Here is an 18,494-nt window from a genome sequence, read left to right on the forward strand (position 1 = left end):
ACCCTTTTCTCCGCAGTTGTGGTCCCCTCGCAAACATTCGTCCGAATATTACAAACATAAAAATGTGAAGGCGCCTCCTGGAAGTGTTTTCTTGAGTTTATGTGGCTACAAGTTTGTTTTGCGGCTTGAAATGATGGAGGGCGGCAGAAAACCAAGTGGAAGTGTTTTCTTTGCGCTAACACTCAGCGGGTCGTGCCCCATCTGCTGGAATCAATAACGCCGGCGTCTTGTTCTTCTTCTTCTTCTTTTTCTTTTTTTTTTTTTTTTATGAAACGCACTTACTCTTAATTTCATCCCCGAGTGGTTTTAGAGAGAAGAATGTGGAGTTACCTATAAGCGCCGCGCTGCCATAAATCAGCGGCGGCGCTAGTATCGATTGATGCTGATATATCACACAAATTTACTGTCACTTCTGTTTTCAATTAAAGATACAATCAGTCAGATAATGACTTAATTGGATTTTACACAAGATTGACTTTTATGGCCGGCGCTTTTACGACTTTAGTTAAGGGAGGCCATTTTATCACAGGGAGAACAAAGTGTCTTGCCAGTGCTTTTGAAAACAAACCCCCACCCACCCTCAACAGGACGCCCCCTGCTGGCTCACCTTCAAAAGTCAGGTGTGACTCGATCTTGCGAAATCTGGCGAGACTTCAGCTCAGTGAGCCACAGAAAAGGACACGATTGTTGTTTTAGATGATTAGCCATGTCACAAAAAAAATGTTGGAAAAAAACATGGCCACTTATAAAAATAAAAATATCTAAATACTAATACAGTTACTTTTGTATTTGCCCTATCACGACAATTGCATGTGTGCGAGTCTGCAGACATGAATGTGAATGTAATCAAACTCAATTGAGACGCGTGGATAATATTGCTCCCCCGGGGACCCTTAAATCAGTCGCCATGTGACAGCGAGCCCCGCCCCGCAATCAGCTCCTCCTAATGATGGCCATCTTCTTCCCGTGGCCCACCTCCATTTTGTTGGGATCCCCAAAGCCCTCGAACGCGTTTCAGGGTCAAACCACCAGGAACGCAACCTTTTAAGTAATGCAAAGTTTAAAATATGTTCAAATAAATGAGGGTTATGAAACCGTCACACTGATGCTATTTGCTAGCCTGTCTATGGCATTTTGCATTGTCTGTTAGCATTCGGCTAAGTGGATGTTCCTGAGGTAAAGTTATGTGGATGTTTTAAATGCACATGTAATTGTCTTAATTTTTTTTATTTTATTCTTGACAGTAAACTTAAGTGTAATATTGTAAAAACATGTCAACTAAATCGAAAGTTTTATTATTCTTTATTTTACTGAAAATATTATTTATATTTTTCAATTTGGCTTATTTGAATGTTTATAAACTATACATCAAAAATATTCCAAATAATATCTATTATTCTAAATTATTTTTCATATTTTTTCAGCAATTCATCTCCTTTTAACAGTAGTGGTAAAAAAAAAAAGGTACAGTATTCATATTTTTTTCCTTATATATTTTATTTCCTTGGAGATTTAAAAAAAATATGTGGTAAAAAAAATATTCCAAATATTTAATTATATGTTTTCAACGAATCAACCACATTTAATACTGCAGTGTGACATCTATTTAATATTTTCCACATAATTTTTTAAATAATTGATTGATAGAAGGTTTGATATATATATATATATATATATATATATATATATATATATATATATATATATATATATATATATATATATATATATATATATATATATATATATATATATATATATATATATATATTGAAATCCACATTTCATCTATTTGTTCAATAAATCATCCACATTGAATAAATACTAAACCACATTATAAAATACTAAAAATAATTGTATTCGTTTTTGGTAAATATTAGCCCTTTTATTAAACAGTAGAATGAACTTTTTGTTTTCCTGAATGCAGAATGAAATCATCCCTTCCTCTCATATGTACATTTTTCCTATAGCGCCAGCGTGGCCGCCTTGCCTGACAGGTCAGAAAGTCCGGAAGTGAGCATCCAGACCCGTCTCGTCACCTTGAAAAGGTGCTGGGCCATTTTCCAATTAAAAGCTTAATGGCCCCACTTGATTGGCTGCCCAGCAACGATGCATCATCCCATTTTGTGCTTGAATAAACTGCCCGCTTCCATTAAGATCCCACTCACTTCTCCATTCACAGCCATGCATGAAAAACGGACAAGTTGTAAAAGTTGCAGATGATTTCCAATTGAATTGCTTGTTTATTTGGTGGAGTTTAATAGCCGATTATTTGCTGGGGAGCAAGATGGTGTGAATGACAACTTAAGTGTTTCCAACCTGCTTAATGGCGGCCTGCAGTGGAAGGCCAGAGAGAATGTGTACATTTCTAATAGAGATAGGGGTCGAGGATTTTTAAACTTTTCACCCCTCTCTTCTAATTTACGAGTGAATAATGCATGACGTCATCCACATTAAACCCCATTAAAAGGAGTTTGGGGATTTTTTAATACAGGTTTTTTTTTTTATGAATAATAAAACGCTCTCCACTTTTTTTTTTTTTTAATATACTCCCAGTTATATATTTTAACGTGACAAAGAAATAAGATATATAAATAATGTCCTTACCTTATGGGGAATTTGATGCTATTCTCAAACCAAATAAAACATCAGATGCTGCTGCTTCTTGGCCAGGTCGTCTTTGTAAATGAGAAACGATTCTCAACTAACCAACCTGCGGGGGGAAACAAAAAAAACAGATATAGACTGGAATGTAAAAGGCCGCACCAGCTCATAATGCTGTACATAATAATATTAATAATTGGGCCTGACAGATTCATCGGCTATAATAATTTCAAAATTATTAAAAAGAACAAAAATACCTTTGCAAATTTTTGCTGATTTTCTTAAAAACATGCATTGACATATTACAACATAAGACAAAGATAATGACATTTAAACATCTATCCTAAAACAGTCAAACTTTCTGCATGTATTTCATATCATAAGTGACCAAAAAATGTTATTTTATGATTATTAGATTTTTTATTCATCAGTTATTGGAATTGTATCCTGCCAAATAATGGAATCTGCATTGGCGTAGGGAAAAAACAAAAAACAATATTGGTCAGGCCCTAATCCACCCCTTACCATATGTATTTTATATTTTTTAATAGATTAATTGATTTAATGTAATTAATGAATTGGTTAGATTTTTTTTGAATTTCTCACTAATTGAAATATACATAAAATAACCAAACATAATAACAATCAAATATTATGACGGAATTTTTTTTTTATGTTCACTTGTGACCTAATTCCTTTTTTGGTGTGTGTTTTTTACTAATAGGGGTCATATAAAAAAAAATTTTTTTTTTGCACATTTCCTGGAATAAGTTGTTGCTGTTTTGGATAGTTGGGAATGCAAAAAAAAAAAAAAGTGCTAAAAAAATGGTTTACACGAGACAAAAACAACACATTTTCATTGAGGTGTTTCAAAAAAAAAAAAAAGACGTAAAGGTCACGTGCACGTTTTGATTGACAGTCGGGTGGCCGAGTGGGCGTGCGTTATCAGTCGCCCCCCGAACCCCACCCCACCCCACCCCACCACGACCGCGCCACCCGGTCCCCTCACTCTGGTCCCTCTCACCTTGAGCGCGTGACAAGCAAGCGACACCTTCCAAATCCAGTCGGGCAACCGGCGGGGCGATGAACGGCTACGGCTCTCCGTACTTGTACGTGGGCGCGCCGGTGTCGCAGCCGCCGCGCGCGCCCCTCCAGCGGACGCCCAAGTGCGCGCGCTGCCGCAACCACGGCGTGCTGTCGTGGCTCAAGGGCCACAAGAGGTACTGCCGCTTCAAGGACTGCGCGTGCGACAAGTGCATCCTCATCATCGAGAGGCAGCGCGTCATGGCCGCCCAGGTGGCCTTGCGCCGGCAGCAGGCCAACGAGAGCCTGGACAGCCTCATCCCGGAGGCCCTCAGGGTCGTGCCCGCCGAGGGGGGGGCGGCGCCGGCGGCGGTGGCGGCGGCGGCGGCGGCGGCGGCGGCCACCGGCGAACCCGAAGCCAGGTGGAGGAGCGCGGAGGAAGGGCGAGGTGAGGACGCAATTGCATGTCAACACTTTGGAAAGACTTCTTTCGGATTTATTCAGGTCACTTTTGCTTCTTTTGAGTAACAAGTCATTTTTTTTAGTGCAGGCGCCTTTCATCATACCGATGAGCACTGAAAAGACATTTTAGATTAAAGAAAGAAAAATATAGCTTTTGGATGTGCATTTGAACACGTTTCAATGTGTTTCTTCTAACAAAACAAAAACGGATTGATTTTAGGATTCTTGTAACATTTTTAAAATTAACAAATAGTTTTAAAAATTGGTTGAAGAAACGTGGACTAAATTCTGCATTTCTTGTTATAAAAAGCATATACAAATTACGTTGATGATGTCATGCATATTATTCTAAACACATACAAACAAGACGAAACTGTATTTCACGTCTAAAGCACATCATTTAAAACGATATTTAATTGTCATTGTAATATGTAAGTTGTAATGTATTTTCTACACACAAAAAAAAACGTAACCAAACAAATATTTTACATTAGTTAAAGTAAAATATATTTTAGGAGGGTGAGGATGGACATTTAGTGTATTTCATCATCTTAAAAAAAACACATAGGTACATGCAAAAATTGTCTGTAATTGCCATTGTGGGATAAACGTAAATGTGAAATAGGCCTATATACGTTAACTTAATTTATTCGTTACGTTAAACAATGTAAAATAAATAAATAAATGAAATAAAAGGTGACCTGGATTATATGAGTCTATGTCATGTTGTTGTTGTTTTTATTTATTCATTGTTTTTATGTCACACTCGGCTTTAAAAGGCACAAGGCCTATCGAAATGTTCATTTTCAAATACAAATAAAATCTCTCAGTCCTACAGGATTTCAATTGCACATTTTATTGCTCACTTCTTTTATTAACATGTATACAAAACGTTAAAAAAAAAAGTACTTGGATGCTCCGGATACCGTGAAAAAAATACATATTAATTGTTAAATGCTTGACGTTTTTGTTGTTGTTGTTTTGCGCATCGAAGAGGATTCAAAACGATTGCAATCCAACAGATAGTGAAAAACCGATAGAGTTGTTTTCATATTTCTCGCATCTTGAGATAAAATGTTGCTCGGCAACAGTTGATGTTTTGACACAATCGGCACGTTGAGCAGAGGACAAACTTATATCAACATAAATTGCCATTAAGACACGTGATTTAAACGTTTTTTTATGTATCTGCCAGGATTCAAGAAGAACATTTAGTCAATGCAAATAAGCACAGAAACATATTGTTGGCGTGTAGAAACAATTCTGTGAAAGGAACGTTATATGGAAAATATATTACAATTATTATTCACATAAAATAAATAGCATTCTTAGGTCAAAAATATATGAAACATCTAATGTCAAAAATGTCTAAAAATACATTGTTACACGAAAATCAACATAATAAGTTCATGTAAAAACAAATGCATTGTCGTATACAAAAAACGTTTTTATTGTCTAATGCGCATTTTATTAATTCAATTCTAATTTGTTTTCACCATGCAGAAAACTTTCATCCAAAACCAATAATTTGTGATTTCTTATTCGCAACACATATATCAGCAGTATACCTAAAATTCTACTTCCTCCCCACCCAATTTTGGTAAAGATTGTGTGGTCACTTGTTGCTAGGCAGACTTCACAGGGTTCATCATAAAATGTGCATGTCACAAAACAACAACAACAACAACATCTATAAAAGCTTGTAATGCGAGTTGTTAAAAAAAAAAAAGTGTTGCTTCCTGCTTTGCAGAAGGTCCAGAGGACGGCGGTGGGGACATGTCCGGTGCCGAGACCGGGGGAAGCCCCGGTGAACGGGACCAAGATCAGGTGAGCTCCCCAGAAGGTTCCAAACCAAACTCCTGTTACACCCCGGACCCCCCTGACGGCCACCCGGGGGAGAAGGAGGCCAAAGCTGCCGAGAGTCCTCAGAAGAGCCCCGCCAGTCCCGGGGCCCGGGGGGTGCTGATCGAGGGTCTGGCCGGCTCCGTCAACCTGCCCTTCAACCTCAGAGCCAACCGGCCCCCCCTGGAGGTCCTCAAGAAGATCTTTCCGGGCCACAAGGCGCCTGTTCTGGATCTCATCCTCCGGGGCTGCGGTGGTGACCTGGTGGGCGCAATCGAGGTGCTGCTGTCCAGCCGGGGCCCGGACGGCGGCGCGCACCCGCACCCGGACTCCCACCCGGACCCCCTGGTGCTTCCGCCGGGCGGGCACCCTTTCGAGCACGGCCTGGGCTCCTACCACCCGGTGACGTCCTCCGCCAAGTGGTCAGTGGGCTCCGCCTTCAGGGTGCCGGACTCTCTACGCTTCACGTCCGAGTCGCCCTCAGTGGGCGCCTTGGGGGTCCCGCTGCAGCATCCGCGCTACCCGCTAGTGCTGCGCAACTCCCTGACCCGGGGCCCGGGCGGCGCCTTGATGCCCAACGACGTGACCCTGTGGAACACCATGGCCCTGCAGCAGCAGTACCAGCTCCGTTCCGCCGCCGCCGCCCAATACGTGTCGCCCTTTGGCCCGGCCTCGGGGGGCTCCGTCTTCCGGGGGGCCTCGCTCTTACACCAGCACCACCCCAGAGTCAGTGACGAACCCCGCGTCAGCATCCAGGAGGGCGAGGTCTGCGGGGCCAAGGCGGGTTTGTACTCGCCCGACGAGGATTATGAGGAACGCTCGGATTCTGCCGACTCGCGGATCGTGAACTCGTCCGGCTAGAATGCTTTTTGCTTTGTTTGGACTGGACCCGACAAACAATGAAGTGAGCGCCATTTGTGAATGTACGAAGCTCGACGTCTACTTCCTGTCAGCATGTTGTCATGATTGTGAGCATGTGTTGCGTGTGAATAATAAACAAAACACTGGAAATGTAAACTGTGTCAAATGTTGCTTTCGCACGGCCCAGCTACGACCTCCATTTTGTACAGCCACGACCTCCATTTTGTACACTATTTAAACATCAAAATTCAAAGCTAAAAACCCACAATTAAAAACAAATGGCCCTCAATTGATTTTTAAAACTAAAAATGAGTGCTGTCAAAGCAAAAGCGTTAATTGATTAATTAATCACAAAAAATATCGCATTAATCATGAACTAATGCAGATTAATCGCACTATTAATTTTGATCATAGATGATCCTTTAGCACGGCAGCGGATGGCTACGTTTAAGGCAACACAGATTTGTTTGAGCAATAAAAATCATAACATGCATTAAAGTAAAGCATTTTATAAATGTTTGCATATCACATTTAGAATATTTGCTCATGTCAAAATATTGGGGTCATTTTGTCCCCATTTTAAATTATGCAAGTAATTCATTGATTAGAAAAAGAAGAGGATGAGCGTGTGCGGTGCATCAAAATTTTTTGAAGACTTCCTCATAACATTAAATGTCAAAACAAAACACAAAATGTCAACAAAAAAAAAAGTTTTTTTTTTCATTCATTACCGAATGAACAATACTGAGCTCTTTTAGGAAAAAAAAATAAAAACAATAAAAACAATTAAAAAAAATGTCAAAACAAAACACATAAAATGTGATTAATCTGATTAAAAAATGGTGTCGTTTGACAGCTCTACTAAAAATGTTTACTGTCGCAAAGCATTTTTAATTTATGTTCGCCACTAGATGGCAGATGAGAACACCTCCAAGTCCGAGACTGTACTTCTCCACCAGAGAAGAAGACATAGTGGTGAAGAAGCGGGACCAAATTCGTAAATTTAAAAAAAAAAAAAGTCTTTCAGAAGCAGATTATAAATTCATCGAATTTAAACACAAACCCATTTGCTTACTTTGCTTATCAGCCATGAAAGATTGCAACCTAAGTTGCCACTACAACATCGATCAAAAGTAAACAAAGAGCCATAAAAAATAAAAAAAATTAAACAGTTGACCGTTCATCTGGAATAACTAAATTTGTGTCCTTCAAAAACAATGATTAATAGTGATATACCCCGGTACAGTGTCTTAATATATAAGATCCTCGTCTGTACATTTGTTCAATATCAAAACAATCATACGCACATATTTTGTCCTTTTTTAAAATGGCACTTTTGTCATACATCTGATTAGGAAGTGCGAGGTCCTATGTGGCACCCCTGGTTGCGCTGATAAATAAAAAATTGTATAAAATATTTTATAAAATGTTTTGGCACGTGACTCACCTCCAGCCGACGTGGTCTTCTTGTCCACAAGGCGGCGCCATTACAGCTCAGACAAGGCATCGCCATCTTAAAAAAACAAAAAAGGCTTATAGAATACAAGACTATATCATTGTTATCATTCGTATCATTATCATCGTCATTATTATTGTTAATATATAGTGTATTTTTCATGATTGTCATATTTGAATATTTTGAACGCATTCCACAGGTCAGGCGACATTGAGCATGGCTGGTGTTCTTCCATTCAAATAAGATGACAAATGCTGCCATCTGCTGGTGAAATGTTTACACCGCATGTGTCCAATGACTCCATAGCCAGTACATATGAGTTGTTTACTTGCTTTAGTCTGACATCTAGTGCTTACACATTAACATGACATTTGACGTTTTTCATTATTATTATAAGAGCTCACTTACAACAAAAGCTGAACATGAAACTTTTTTTCAATCTTTTGAGAGTTTATAACGATACAACTTTTATTTATATCCCCCCACCCCCCCACCCCTAGAATGGATATTTAAAAATACATCACAAACAGGTAACGCTGAAGGGCCCAGTGGAATGAATACTGTTTTCTTAAACACACAAAATAAACAACAAATACAAACAATAAAACAAACAACAAACATAAAATCAACAACAGATTGAAGTGTTCAAAGCTGATTTTTGTTGAATGTTGTGCTTTAACTGGTGCTAGGTCAGGGTGGAGGTGTCAAAGTACTTGAGACGTCTGCTTATGTCCTTAAGAGCATGTGTTGTGGGTCCATCACAGGCTAATTAGCATAACAGTGCTCCTCTGTGCACCTCCTCCTCCTTCTCAGCGGGACACTTCCAACGAGATGCTGCTCTTTCAATCAGCAACGCCACATGTGATTAAGTGCCATTTCACCTCGGTGTGTGTCTTCACAGGTTACGAACATTTGCAACATTTGCAGTCCGACATGCAAATGAAACTTTTGTGGGACTTCATATTGTCAAAAATACCACGTTTCTTAGACCTGTTCCCGATTCTCAGAGACGTCCGGAACTTAGAAAAGGTTCAAGACCCATTCAACAACACTGCACCACAAGAGTCAATAAACCCGTCAAAGACTCATTTGAACCACCATGAGAATCCCCAAATCTTCTTTAACCTGACCTGGAACTCCTTCAAGCGCCAATGAACCATTTCTTAGACTTAGATATGCAGACTTGAGTGGACTGTCACCATTACTGGACAGGATGTGAGTCGACTGGTCGCCACGACTGGACAGGACGTGAGTGGACAGGTCGCCACGACTGGACGGGACGTGAGTAGACAGGTCGCCACGACTAGACAGGACACGAGTAGACTGGTCGCCACGACTGGACGGGGCGCGGGTAGACTGGTCGCCACGACTGGACAGGACGTGAGTAGACTGGTCGCCACGATTGGATGAGATGTGAGTAGACTGGTCGCCATGAATGGACGGGACGTGAGTAGACAGGTCACCACGACTAGACAGGACATGAGTGGACAGGTCGCCACGACTGGACAGGACATGAGTAGACTGGTCGCCACGACTGGACGGGACGTGAGTAGACTGGTCACCACGACTGGACGGGACGTGAGTAGACTGGTCGCCACAAATGGATGGGACGTGAGTAGACTAATCGCCACGACTGGACAGGACGTGAGTAGACAGGTCGCCACGACTGGACAGGACGTGGGTGGACTGGTCGCCACGACTGGACGTAAGTGGACTAGTCGTCATGACTGGGCAGGACGTGAGTAGACTGGTCGCCATGACTGGAACGAGCGTGACGTGACAGGACCTGATTTGCCTTGACTTGGCTGTGACGATGATGACTTGGTTAGCTGTAACAATGACGACTTGGCTAGCCGTGACAATGACTTGGCGTTGGCGAAGGCTACTTGGCGGTGACAAAGACTTACGCACGAACTTCCACACATAATATAGACTATGCACCCACCCCGACTGGACAAACACAACAGACTAAATACACCAACACTAATGAGAAGGGAAGGGAAGACACACACAGGTGAACGTGGTTAGACATAATAAGGGACCAGGAACCAGGAACACAAGACAAAAAAAAACACCAACCACAGAACACAAGAACACCCATAACAAACAAAAACCCTAACCCCCACATAACCAAAACATGACAGATCTCTATTTTTAAGATGGGCCTGTAGCTGGAAAAAGTCCATGAAACCCTGGCAGAGGCCTTCACATCAGTAGCATGTTCTCTAATAAAAACGGTCAAAACGTGGCTTTGCCCTCACGGGGGACTCACAGGCGGAGTTTTATTGAGAATCCAGGACTCCCTCTCTCAACGAAATTGAGACCCCGCACGAGGACCTCTGGAAGACCTTCATGGTCTACAGGCTGTCCCACATTTCCCGGTGTAACTTTTTTTTTGTACCAAAAAAAAAAAAGATGCCAGGAATTCCTTCAAAGTATCATCCCCGGGGGTCCTTAATGAACCACAGAGAACACGTTACACCTGGAGGTGTCCGGACTCTGGTGACGAGCTCATCCCTCCGACTTGAGCCGTGGCCTGGAATCATCGGATCAAAGCATTCCTAGCTTGGAAACTGCAGCGTGGGGTGGCCACTTGTAACCCCCGTCGTAAATTAAGAGACCAAGTGGAGAGTCAAGCTGCACCTGCAGGTCTTCATCCTCCCCGCCACCCAAAAAAACACACTCAACCCTCCCTTTCTCCACACATGGAGGAAGAGTTAGGACCCCAGAGAACACCAGGCTGTAATCATCAGCGTTTTTATAGATTGAGGGTTATTACGCAGTTGTTACATTGTTATTATACTTTTTTTTTTTTTAATTCAGGGTTATTTAATATACATATTTGCTAATAATATATATTGTATATACATACTTAAAACAATGCAAAATAATATGCGTGCTTCTTTTTTTAAAGTGGAAATAAACAAAATCAATGATAATTAATTACTATAAAAGACAACCGAGTAAAGCACCAAAAATTATTTTATGATAAAACAACAAAATAACAAATGAAAAAATAACAAATGAATAAAATATTTTAAATAAAATAAAATACATAAATACAGATAACAATGACATATACATCTTAGATATTACACAGTCGTTACACATTTTGATGACATCACTATATATATAAAATGCATTGTAGAAACGAATGTGAATTAGCGCTAAATTTGAGTCAACATGGGCAAATCTTGTTGTTACAGTAATGTTATCATTATTATTATTATTCACAAAAAAAACTATACATTCATTAAAATACATGAAAGTGAGAAACTATGATTATGTTATTTTAAAACATAAAATGTATATTTAAAAAAATCTCAACTGAACTTTATTTATAAAATATGTTTACTGGAAACACTAGTTGAGGTTCACCGAGCAGATTTGACGTCTCCGGAAACAAGGAGACTCCCTATTGGTCAGATTTTTTCCCTATTTGGTTCAAGAGGCAGCCACTCAGAGGAGAGGGGGCGTGGCTAGTGAGAAGAGTTGCGGTGAGCTGGCGCCGCACGAGGAAACTTGGCTCAGTCGGCACACACACAAACAGACACAGACAGAAAAAAAACAACACACGGACAGACAACCAGACAGCCAATTAACGGCTAATTAAGTGATCGCTGCTTTCCAGCAGGCTGGAAAACACTTGGAGTGGAGGGAAAGTCCACTCGTGGAGGTAAACGTTTATTTTCATTCTTTACGTCAGTATCGCCACTAATCAATCATCCATGTCAAAAGTAATCAGTGCATGTATGAATGTTGTTATATTTTAATTATTTTTTGAATAATTTAAGACATTTTAGTCTATCTTGGATGCTCAGTTTTTAGTTTTCGTGTAGGCCATTTATGAATATTTTCTGGACTTTATAGTAAAAACTCTTAAAATAACTTTTTCATTATTTATCCATATAGTCTGGATTAGAATCCTGCAGATATGAATAGTTAAAAACATATTTTTGTTTTTACTCTAATGTCTTGATTAAAAATGTGCATTTTAAACATTGTGTATGAATAATTCACATGTCTGGTTTAAAAAGTTTGACATCACTTAAAAAAAAAAAGTTTATTCGTGAAGTCTGCATCATAATTTGTGACTTAACTTTTTTTTTTCAAAATGAAGAAAAATATGAGAATTGACTAAATATCTATTACTGATGCCAGTGCATATTATGTATCATAACAAGACAGACTGAAAAATAATAATAATGCCATATACTTTGTCTATCTATCTATCTATCTATCTATCTATCTATCTATCTATCTATCTATCTATCTATCTATCTATCTATCTATCTATCTATCTATCTATCTATCTATCTATCTATCTATCTATCTATCTATCTATCTAATAAACAGGCCAATAGAAGTTAAAATAGGCTATATTCTGAATTGTATTGTATTTTCCTGTCATTTCTGCAAAAAAAAAGAAAAAACGTTAACCAAAATGAAAATATAAAAAACTATATATATTTGTCAAAGTGCTGAATTATAATCCAGACTATATGAGTGCAGTAAATGAAAAACAAAACGTGCGAATTCCAGACGAAATAAATATATATATAGCCTATACTTCAAATGGATAAATATGACCATATAGTTCCAAGTCAGTGCTTTAAACGTTAATCTTAAATGACTATCCATTAACCAAGTACTAAAAAAAAGTCCCTCCGATTTACTCAGGGCGCTTGCAAACATGACCGAAGGTTGCGAGTTCGAGATCGACGTGGAGAGCGTGGAACCGGAAGCGGACGAGGCGAGCGAGCGGACGGAGGAGGACAACCTGCAGCAACCGCAATCGCACCCGCACCCGCACCGGCACGAGCCGGTCGGCGGCGGCGGCGGCGGGGACGCCCTGCCGGCCCCCAAGCCGGGCCCCGGAGGCCTGCGCTCCGGCGAGCTGCAGCGCAAGTTGAGCCGCACGCCCAAGTGCGCGCGGTGCCGCAACCACGGCGTGGTGTCCTGCCTGAAGGGCCACAAGCGCTTCTGCCGCTGGAGGGACTGCCAGTGCGCCAACTGCCTGCTGGTGGTGGAGAGGCAGCGGGTCATGGCGGCGCAGGTGGCGCTACGGAGGCAGCAAGCCACCGAGGTGAGCGCAGCGAGGGAATTCCTTCGCGGTCGTTCGGACCCGGAATTGATGCCGTGCTTGTTCGAATCAGAGGCGCGGGACAAAAAATACTCGAGTAGAAGTACAGATACGTTGGTAAATGTGTAACTGATTTGTTGGCGTATAGTTCATTCAGCATTAGAAAATCTATCCATCCATCCATCATGTTGCTCAAATGTTTTGAAAAATGATACATTTACATTTGTTTAATTAAGTAGGAATAAAAAGTGATTCTCATTTTAGGTGTAATTGTTTACTTTAAACATTTATGTAGACGTTATTATTATGACAAACTTCTAAAATAAAGTGTATACATTTGCACCATGATTTAGTGCAATTTATTTTGCATATTTTTTTTAATATGTCAATTTATTTGCTGTATTTTCAAGAGTTTGGCAAACTCATAGACTGCAACAATGTCATTATAATTTATTCTGTTCTTCTATTTTGCTGATATTCCCTGCAAAAAAATTTGGCCTCAAAGTTTTTTGTCCTAAAAAAATAAGACTGATTATTATATGATTGATATAATATTTGAGGATTTCCCTTTAGCTTTTTATTTTTTTTATTGTGTTGTTATTTTTAAATCATACATATTGTCGGATTCATTTCACAGTGAAAATGTGGTTGTTTGATGAAATTTTAGTTTAATGTGATTTAGTAAGCGTTAATCAGATAGAATTTAATAAGAGCCTTAGAGAAAATCAATAGCAAAATGTTGTCTTTTTTGGTTTTAACGTGGCCAATCTATTTCCAACAGGATTGTGATACGTGTGACATGTCGGCAGTATTTCAGATATGATACATGTTTAAATCGACATGTACTTTTTGTATTTTATTTTTATTTTTTTGCATTCAGAATCAGCGATGAAACGTGGTTTCAATTGAGGCGCGTTTGTGAGACGAAAAGATATCTAATGGCAGCTGTGACGTGATCTGAGACAAATGTATTTTATTTACAGATGACTTCATGTTTTTTTTTTTTTTTTTTTTATCCATCAGGACAAAAAAGGCCTGTCTGGGAAACAAATTCCAGCCGAGAGGAGGCCCATCTATCAGAGACATGTTCGTCCATCAACTCTGCTGGCCAAAAGCATCCTCGAAGGTAAAAGACAAAACAAAAGCGATGATTTCAACAATCCTCTTTTGGGCTTTAAAAAGAGTTCATATGAAAGCAGCTGTTGTATATATATCATTATTTACAATCTAATATTCGTTTTAAAGGGTGTTGAGTTTTCTGTTGTCCTAATTTAACAAATGGTCATTTCGCGCTTTGGATGCATCTGTTGCGGTATTTATGGGCAGCATGTTGTCAAATTGGGTTAAAAAAGGAAAGACTCAACATTTGGACTTATTTGTTTAAGGCAAAATGTAAACAACTCAAGAATTGGGTTACTATTCATTACATTTTACCCGAACTTGTTGGCCTCTTTTGACTTATTGGGTTATTTTTGACCCAACTGTTTTAACACACTAAGAAACGTTGGGTCAGAAATAACGATTTGATGAGCTTTCCAAAAACATCCACTTTTAGACCCTTTTTTATTTTTCAATTGAACATTTTCTGACACATGAAAAACTGTTGGGTTAAAAGTAACAAAATGTGGTCAAAAATGGACAGACCAACTTCACCCAAAAAGTTGGGTCAAACAAATTACCCACAAAACAACTTGTGAAGTAAATAACCCAAAAAGCTGATTTGTTCCATTTTTTTTAACCCATTAGTTTTTTGAGTGTAAGAAAATGTTCAGATTAAAAATCAAATCGTCAAATCGTTCAAATTTGATAGCAATTGGACAAAATCTCTAAATTCGTATTTGAAAATAACCCTAAAAATCGCCAACATGGCCTCTACAAAGCATCACTATTGGACATCACTTCTTGAGACTTTTTTGCTGTCTCTAGTCTGCGTGATAGACACGTCTACCAAATTCCAAAGTGGAACTGGCAATAGAGGCAGATTATTATTATTTTTTTTTTAAAAGGGTATGTTTGATGGGCAACAGGTGAACAGATTGTGGCAACATCGATATTCAATAAATATATTTTTAATGTTTTTTGTGGCCTCCTGGAATGAAAAAGAAATTCAGCTCCAAAGTGAGCTTCACAACATGATTTTTGGTAGGCGTGTCTATCATTAGATGACCCACAAAAAAAGTCTCAGGAAGCGAAGACATTTTGGGCAAGAAGAACTCGGTAGCACCGTTTGGATTTATTTATTTATTCTATAATTCAATTCCACAAGTTAATTTCACTGAGCAACATGAAATTTGGTAGACGTGTCTATTATGAGTAAAACAACAAAAAAAGTCTCAGGAAGCAATGTCGGAAAATACATTTTGGTTTGAAGCTGCCATTTTGGCCAAAAATGGACTCTGGGGCACCATCTGGAATTTCTTTTTTTTTTTTAAATCCAGCCACAAAAGCCAATTTGTTAAAAATTTGGTGGACATTTCTATCATTAGCAGACCCACAAAAAAGTCCCAGGAAGCAAAATCGGAAGAGACATTTTGGTTTGAAGCTGCCATTTTGGCCAAAAAATGGACTCTGGGGCACCATCTCGATAATCCAGCCACAGAAGCCAATTCCTTGAGAATTTGGTGGACATGTGTATCATTAGATGACCCACAAAAGTCTGAAAAGACATTTTGGCAAAAAGCTGCCATTTTGGATTTATTTATTTACTCTATAATTAAATTCCACAAGTTAATTTCACTGAGCAACATGACATTTGGTAGACGTGTCTATTATGAGTAGAACAACGAAAAAGTCTCAGGAAGCAATGTCGGAAAATACATTTTGGTTTGAAGCTGCCATTTTGGCCAAAAATGGACTCTGGGGCACCATCTGGAATTTCTTTTTTTTATAAATCCAGCCACAAAAGCCAATTTGTTAAAAATTTGGTGGACATTTCTATCATTAGTAGACCCACAAAAAAGTCCCAGGAAGCAAAGTCGGAAGAGACATTTTGGCAAGAAGCTGCCATTTTGGATTTATTTATTTACTCTATAATTCAATTCCACAAGTTCATTTCACTGAGCAACATGACATTTGGTAGACGTGTCTTTTATGAGTAAAACATCAAAAAAAAGTCTCAAGAATTGATGCCTGAAAGCAAAAATAGAACTGTGATGATCTTACACATGAACATATCAATATACTTGCCGCATCCCAAATAAAGTTTCCTGTCCCCCCCCCCCCCCCCAATGGTCAGGTTTCCGCCCGGTGTCGTCGGATCCCTTCCTGGCCTCGAACCCGTCCCTGCCTCCGCCCCTGAGCGACCGCATGCGCAAGAGGCGAGCATTTGCCGACAAGGAGCTGGAGAGCATCATGCTGGAGCGCGAGTACAAGGAGCGCGAGCTTCTGGAGAACGGTCCGGCCTCGCCGCTGCTCTTCCCCAACAACATGGCGCACCACGCCGTCGACTACAACGCCTACAAGTCGGCGTACTCGCCCGAGCCCCCGCCAAAGGACATGTGCCTGGGCCCCGCCTGTTTGGACGTGCCCATGCCGTACCCGGCGGCCGCCAACAACGCGGAGCTGGTCTCGTCCAACGTGAGCGTGGCCGCCGCGTACCGGCACTACCCGCGAGGGGGCTTCGTGGTGTGGCCCCGCGGTGCCGCCAACCTGGGCGACGCCCTGCTCTACCGCCAGTGCCTCTTCAACGCCACGGCGGTGCAAAACATGAAGCCCGGCGGCGCGGCGTGGGAGCCCAAGACCGCGCCTGCCGAGAGACAGCCGGCGGAGCAGGACGCGGCCGACGGCGAGGGCTCGCGAGCCGCCTCGCTGCAGGACCCCCAAGACCCGCTGAGGGCGGCGGCAAAATCTACCACGAGAGAGAACTCTGCCTTCTACCCGGCAAAGAGGAGCTTCGGACAAGCCTTCCCGGCCAAGGATGCCGCCAAGTTCTCGCTCAAAGTCAACTCCACCTTCCACTCGCTCATCCAGCACTCGCTGGGCGACAAGGGCGGCGGCGGCGGCGGCGGGGCGATGGCGGAACTCCGGGGGGCGCCGTACTGTAAGGAGCTCCTGCAGGAGGCGGCGCGCAAGCTCAGGGAAAACTCCGGGAAGGACGCGCAGGTGGGAAAAATCGCCGACAGGTGCGCCAAAGACTTTCTGACCAAGCCGGGAGGGACCAAGATGGCCGCCGGCGAGTCTCTGTCCTTCTCTGTGGAGGCCATTTTGAAAAGACCCGCCATGAGTCGAGCGTTTCATTGAAAACGAAAAACAGTCAAACCTCGCGGGTTGCTGCAAATATTTAAAACACGCTCGTACGCCACTTCATACGTTTTGCATTTTTTTTAAGGCTACAACCTGGAAACAAGTGCATATTTAATTCTGCCATCTAGTGGAAGAGCGTTTAATTGTACTTATTTGTCATAAATACAATATTTTGACGGAAGTGAAATCGGAAATTTCCCATGATACGCTAGTTGATCTCTTGATCGAGACATCAGTTCAATATACGCCCTTGAAACAAATGACTACTTTCCTATTAGCCAAGGCTTTACCGCCATCTTGTGGTAATTCTATAGAAAGAGCACAAAAAACACAAGTAGGTAAATTTGAGAATGGCAAACTGCGAATAGGTGAGTCACTGTATGTAAATATGGTGTTTGGGTCCAAAAAGAACATTTTATGTCATAATATCTTTGTACAGTGTATATTGTTTCTGCTTGTGCACGCGGATTTACTCAATTGTCAAAAGTATTTAAACAAGTTCCTCATGTCAATAAACTTGATAAGATTTTGCCTAAAATGTCTCACAGTTCATGCCCATGTCTGACATTTTTGATTTGAAGCAGCCATTTTGTCATTGTGTCCATTTTCCGTATTTAAATAAGAAACTTCGATATTTGAAAATTCTGCCCCTGAAGCTAGTTTCACTTAGCAACATGGAAATTGGTAAACATATGTATCATGAGTAGACCCACAAAAAAAAAAAGTCTCACGAAGCCATACTCAGACACAGATAGTCTGCCATTTTGGTTTGGAGCTGCCATTTTAGGGTCATTTTGGCCATTTCTAGTTTTCCTTCAAAAATTTACTTTTGCTAGATTGCGAGGAATTGGATTATTATTATTCTTCATTGCCTTTGTCAAAGTGGGCGAGCATGGTGAAAAAGTTTGACGACTTAATCCC

The 18,494-nt window shown here is 40.7% G+C and overlaps 2 protein-coding genes and 1 long non-coding RNA gene across 3 annotated transcripts in view; 2 read left to right on the forward strand and 1 right to left on the reverse strand.

Moving 5' to 3' along the window:
* Positions 1-2,606: 2,606 nt before the first annotated feature.
* LOC147173347 (uncharacterized) overlaps positions 2,607-18,494 on the reverse strand; it is a 52,536-nt gene continuing 36,648 nt past the window's right edge. Inside the window, exons 3-4 of the long non-coding RNA XR_015094763.1 lie at positions 8,240-8,305; positions 2,607-2,713 (exon numbers count right to left, since the gene is read on the reverse strand). This is a non-coding gene — a long non-coding RNA (uncharacterized LOC147173347). The remainder of the gene's footprint in view (positions 2,714-8,239; positions 8,306-18,494) is intronic.
* Positions 3,688-6,835, forward strand: dmrt3a (doublesex and mab-3 related transcription factor 3a). The gene is made up of 2 exons (XM_086075018.1): positions 3,688-4,075; positions 5,840-6,835. The coding sequence occupies exons 1-2, from the start codon at positions 3,688-3,690 to the stop codon at positions 6,790-6,792; spliced, it is 1,341 nt and encodes a 446-aa protein (XP_085931144.1). The 3' UTR covers positions 6,793-6,835.
* Positions 11,780-18,190, forward strand: dmrt2a (doublesex and mab-3 related transcription factor 2a). The gene is made up of 4 exons (XM_086075017.1): positions 11,780-11,924; positions 12,929-13,334; positions 14,355-14,457; positions 16,567-18,190. Exons 2-4 carry the CDS (start codon positions 12,942-12,944, stop codon positions 17,568-17,570), a joined length of 1,500 nt encoding a protein of 499 aa, XP_085931143.1. The 5' UTR covers positions 11,780-11,924; positions 12,929-12,941; the 3' UTR covers positions 17,571-18,190.

Source organism: Leptonotus elevatus, chromosome 5 (genome assembly GCF_054856555.1).
Source record: "Leptonotus elevatus isolate MCC_2025b chromosome 5, RoL_Lele_1.0, whole genome shotgun sequence".
In the NCBI taxonomy this organism is placed as follows: Eukaryota; Metazoa; Chordata; class Actinopteri; order Syngnathiformes; family Syngnathidae; genus Leptonotus; species Leptonotus elevatus.

What these genes read in the sequence shown, in the direction of transcription:
- dmrt2a (XM_086075017.1), top strand. Translation starts at nt 12,942, where the DNA reads ATGACCGAAGGTTGCGAGTTCGAGATCGACGTGGAGAGCGTGGAACCG. An exon ending in GGAGGCAGCAAGCCACCGAG is followed by an intron (nt 13,335 to 14,354) that starts GTGAGCGCAGCG and finishes TTTATCCATCAG; the next exon opens with GACAAAAAAGGCCTGTCTGG. An exon ending in GGCCAAAAGCATCCTCGAAG is followed by an intron (nt 14,458 to 16,566) that starts GTAAAAGACAAA and finishes CCCAATGGTCAG; the next exon opens with GTTTCCGCCCGGTGTCGTCG.
- dmrt3a (XM_086075018.1), top strand. Translation starts at nt 3,688, where the DNA reads ATGAACGGCTACGGCTCTCCGTACTTGTACGTGGGCGCGCCGGTGTCG. An exon ending in GAGCGCGGAGGAAGGGCGAG is followed by an intron (nt 4,076 to 5,839) that starts GTGAGGACGCAA and finishes CCTGCTTTGCAG; the next exon opens with AAGGTCCAGAGGACGGCGGT.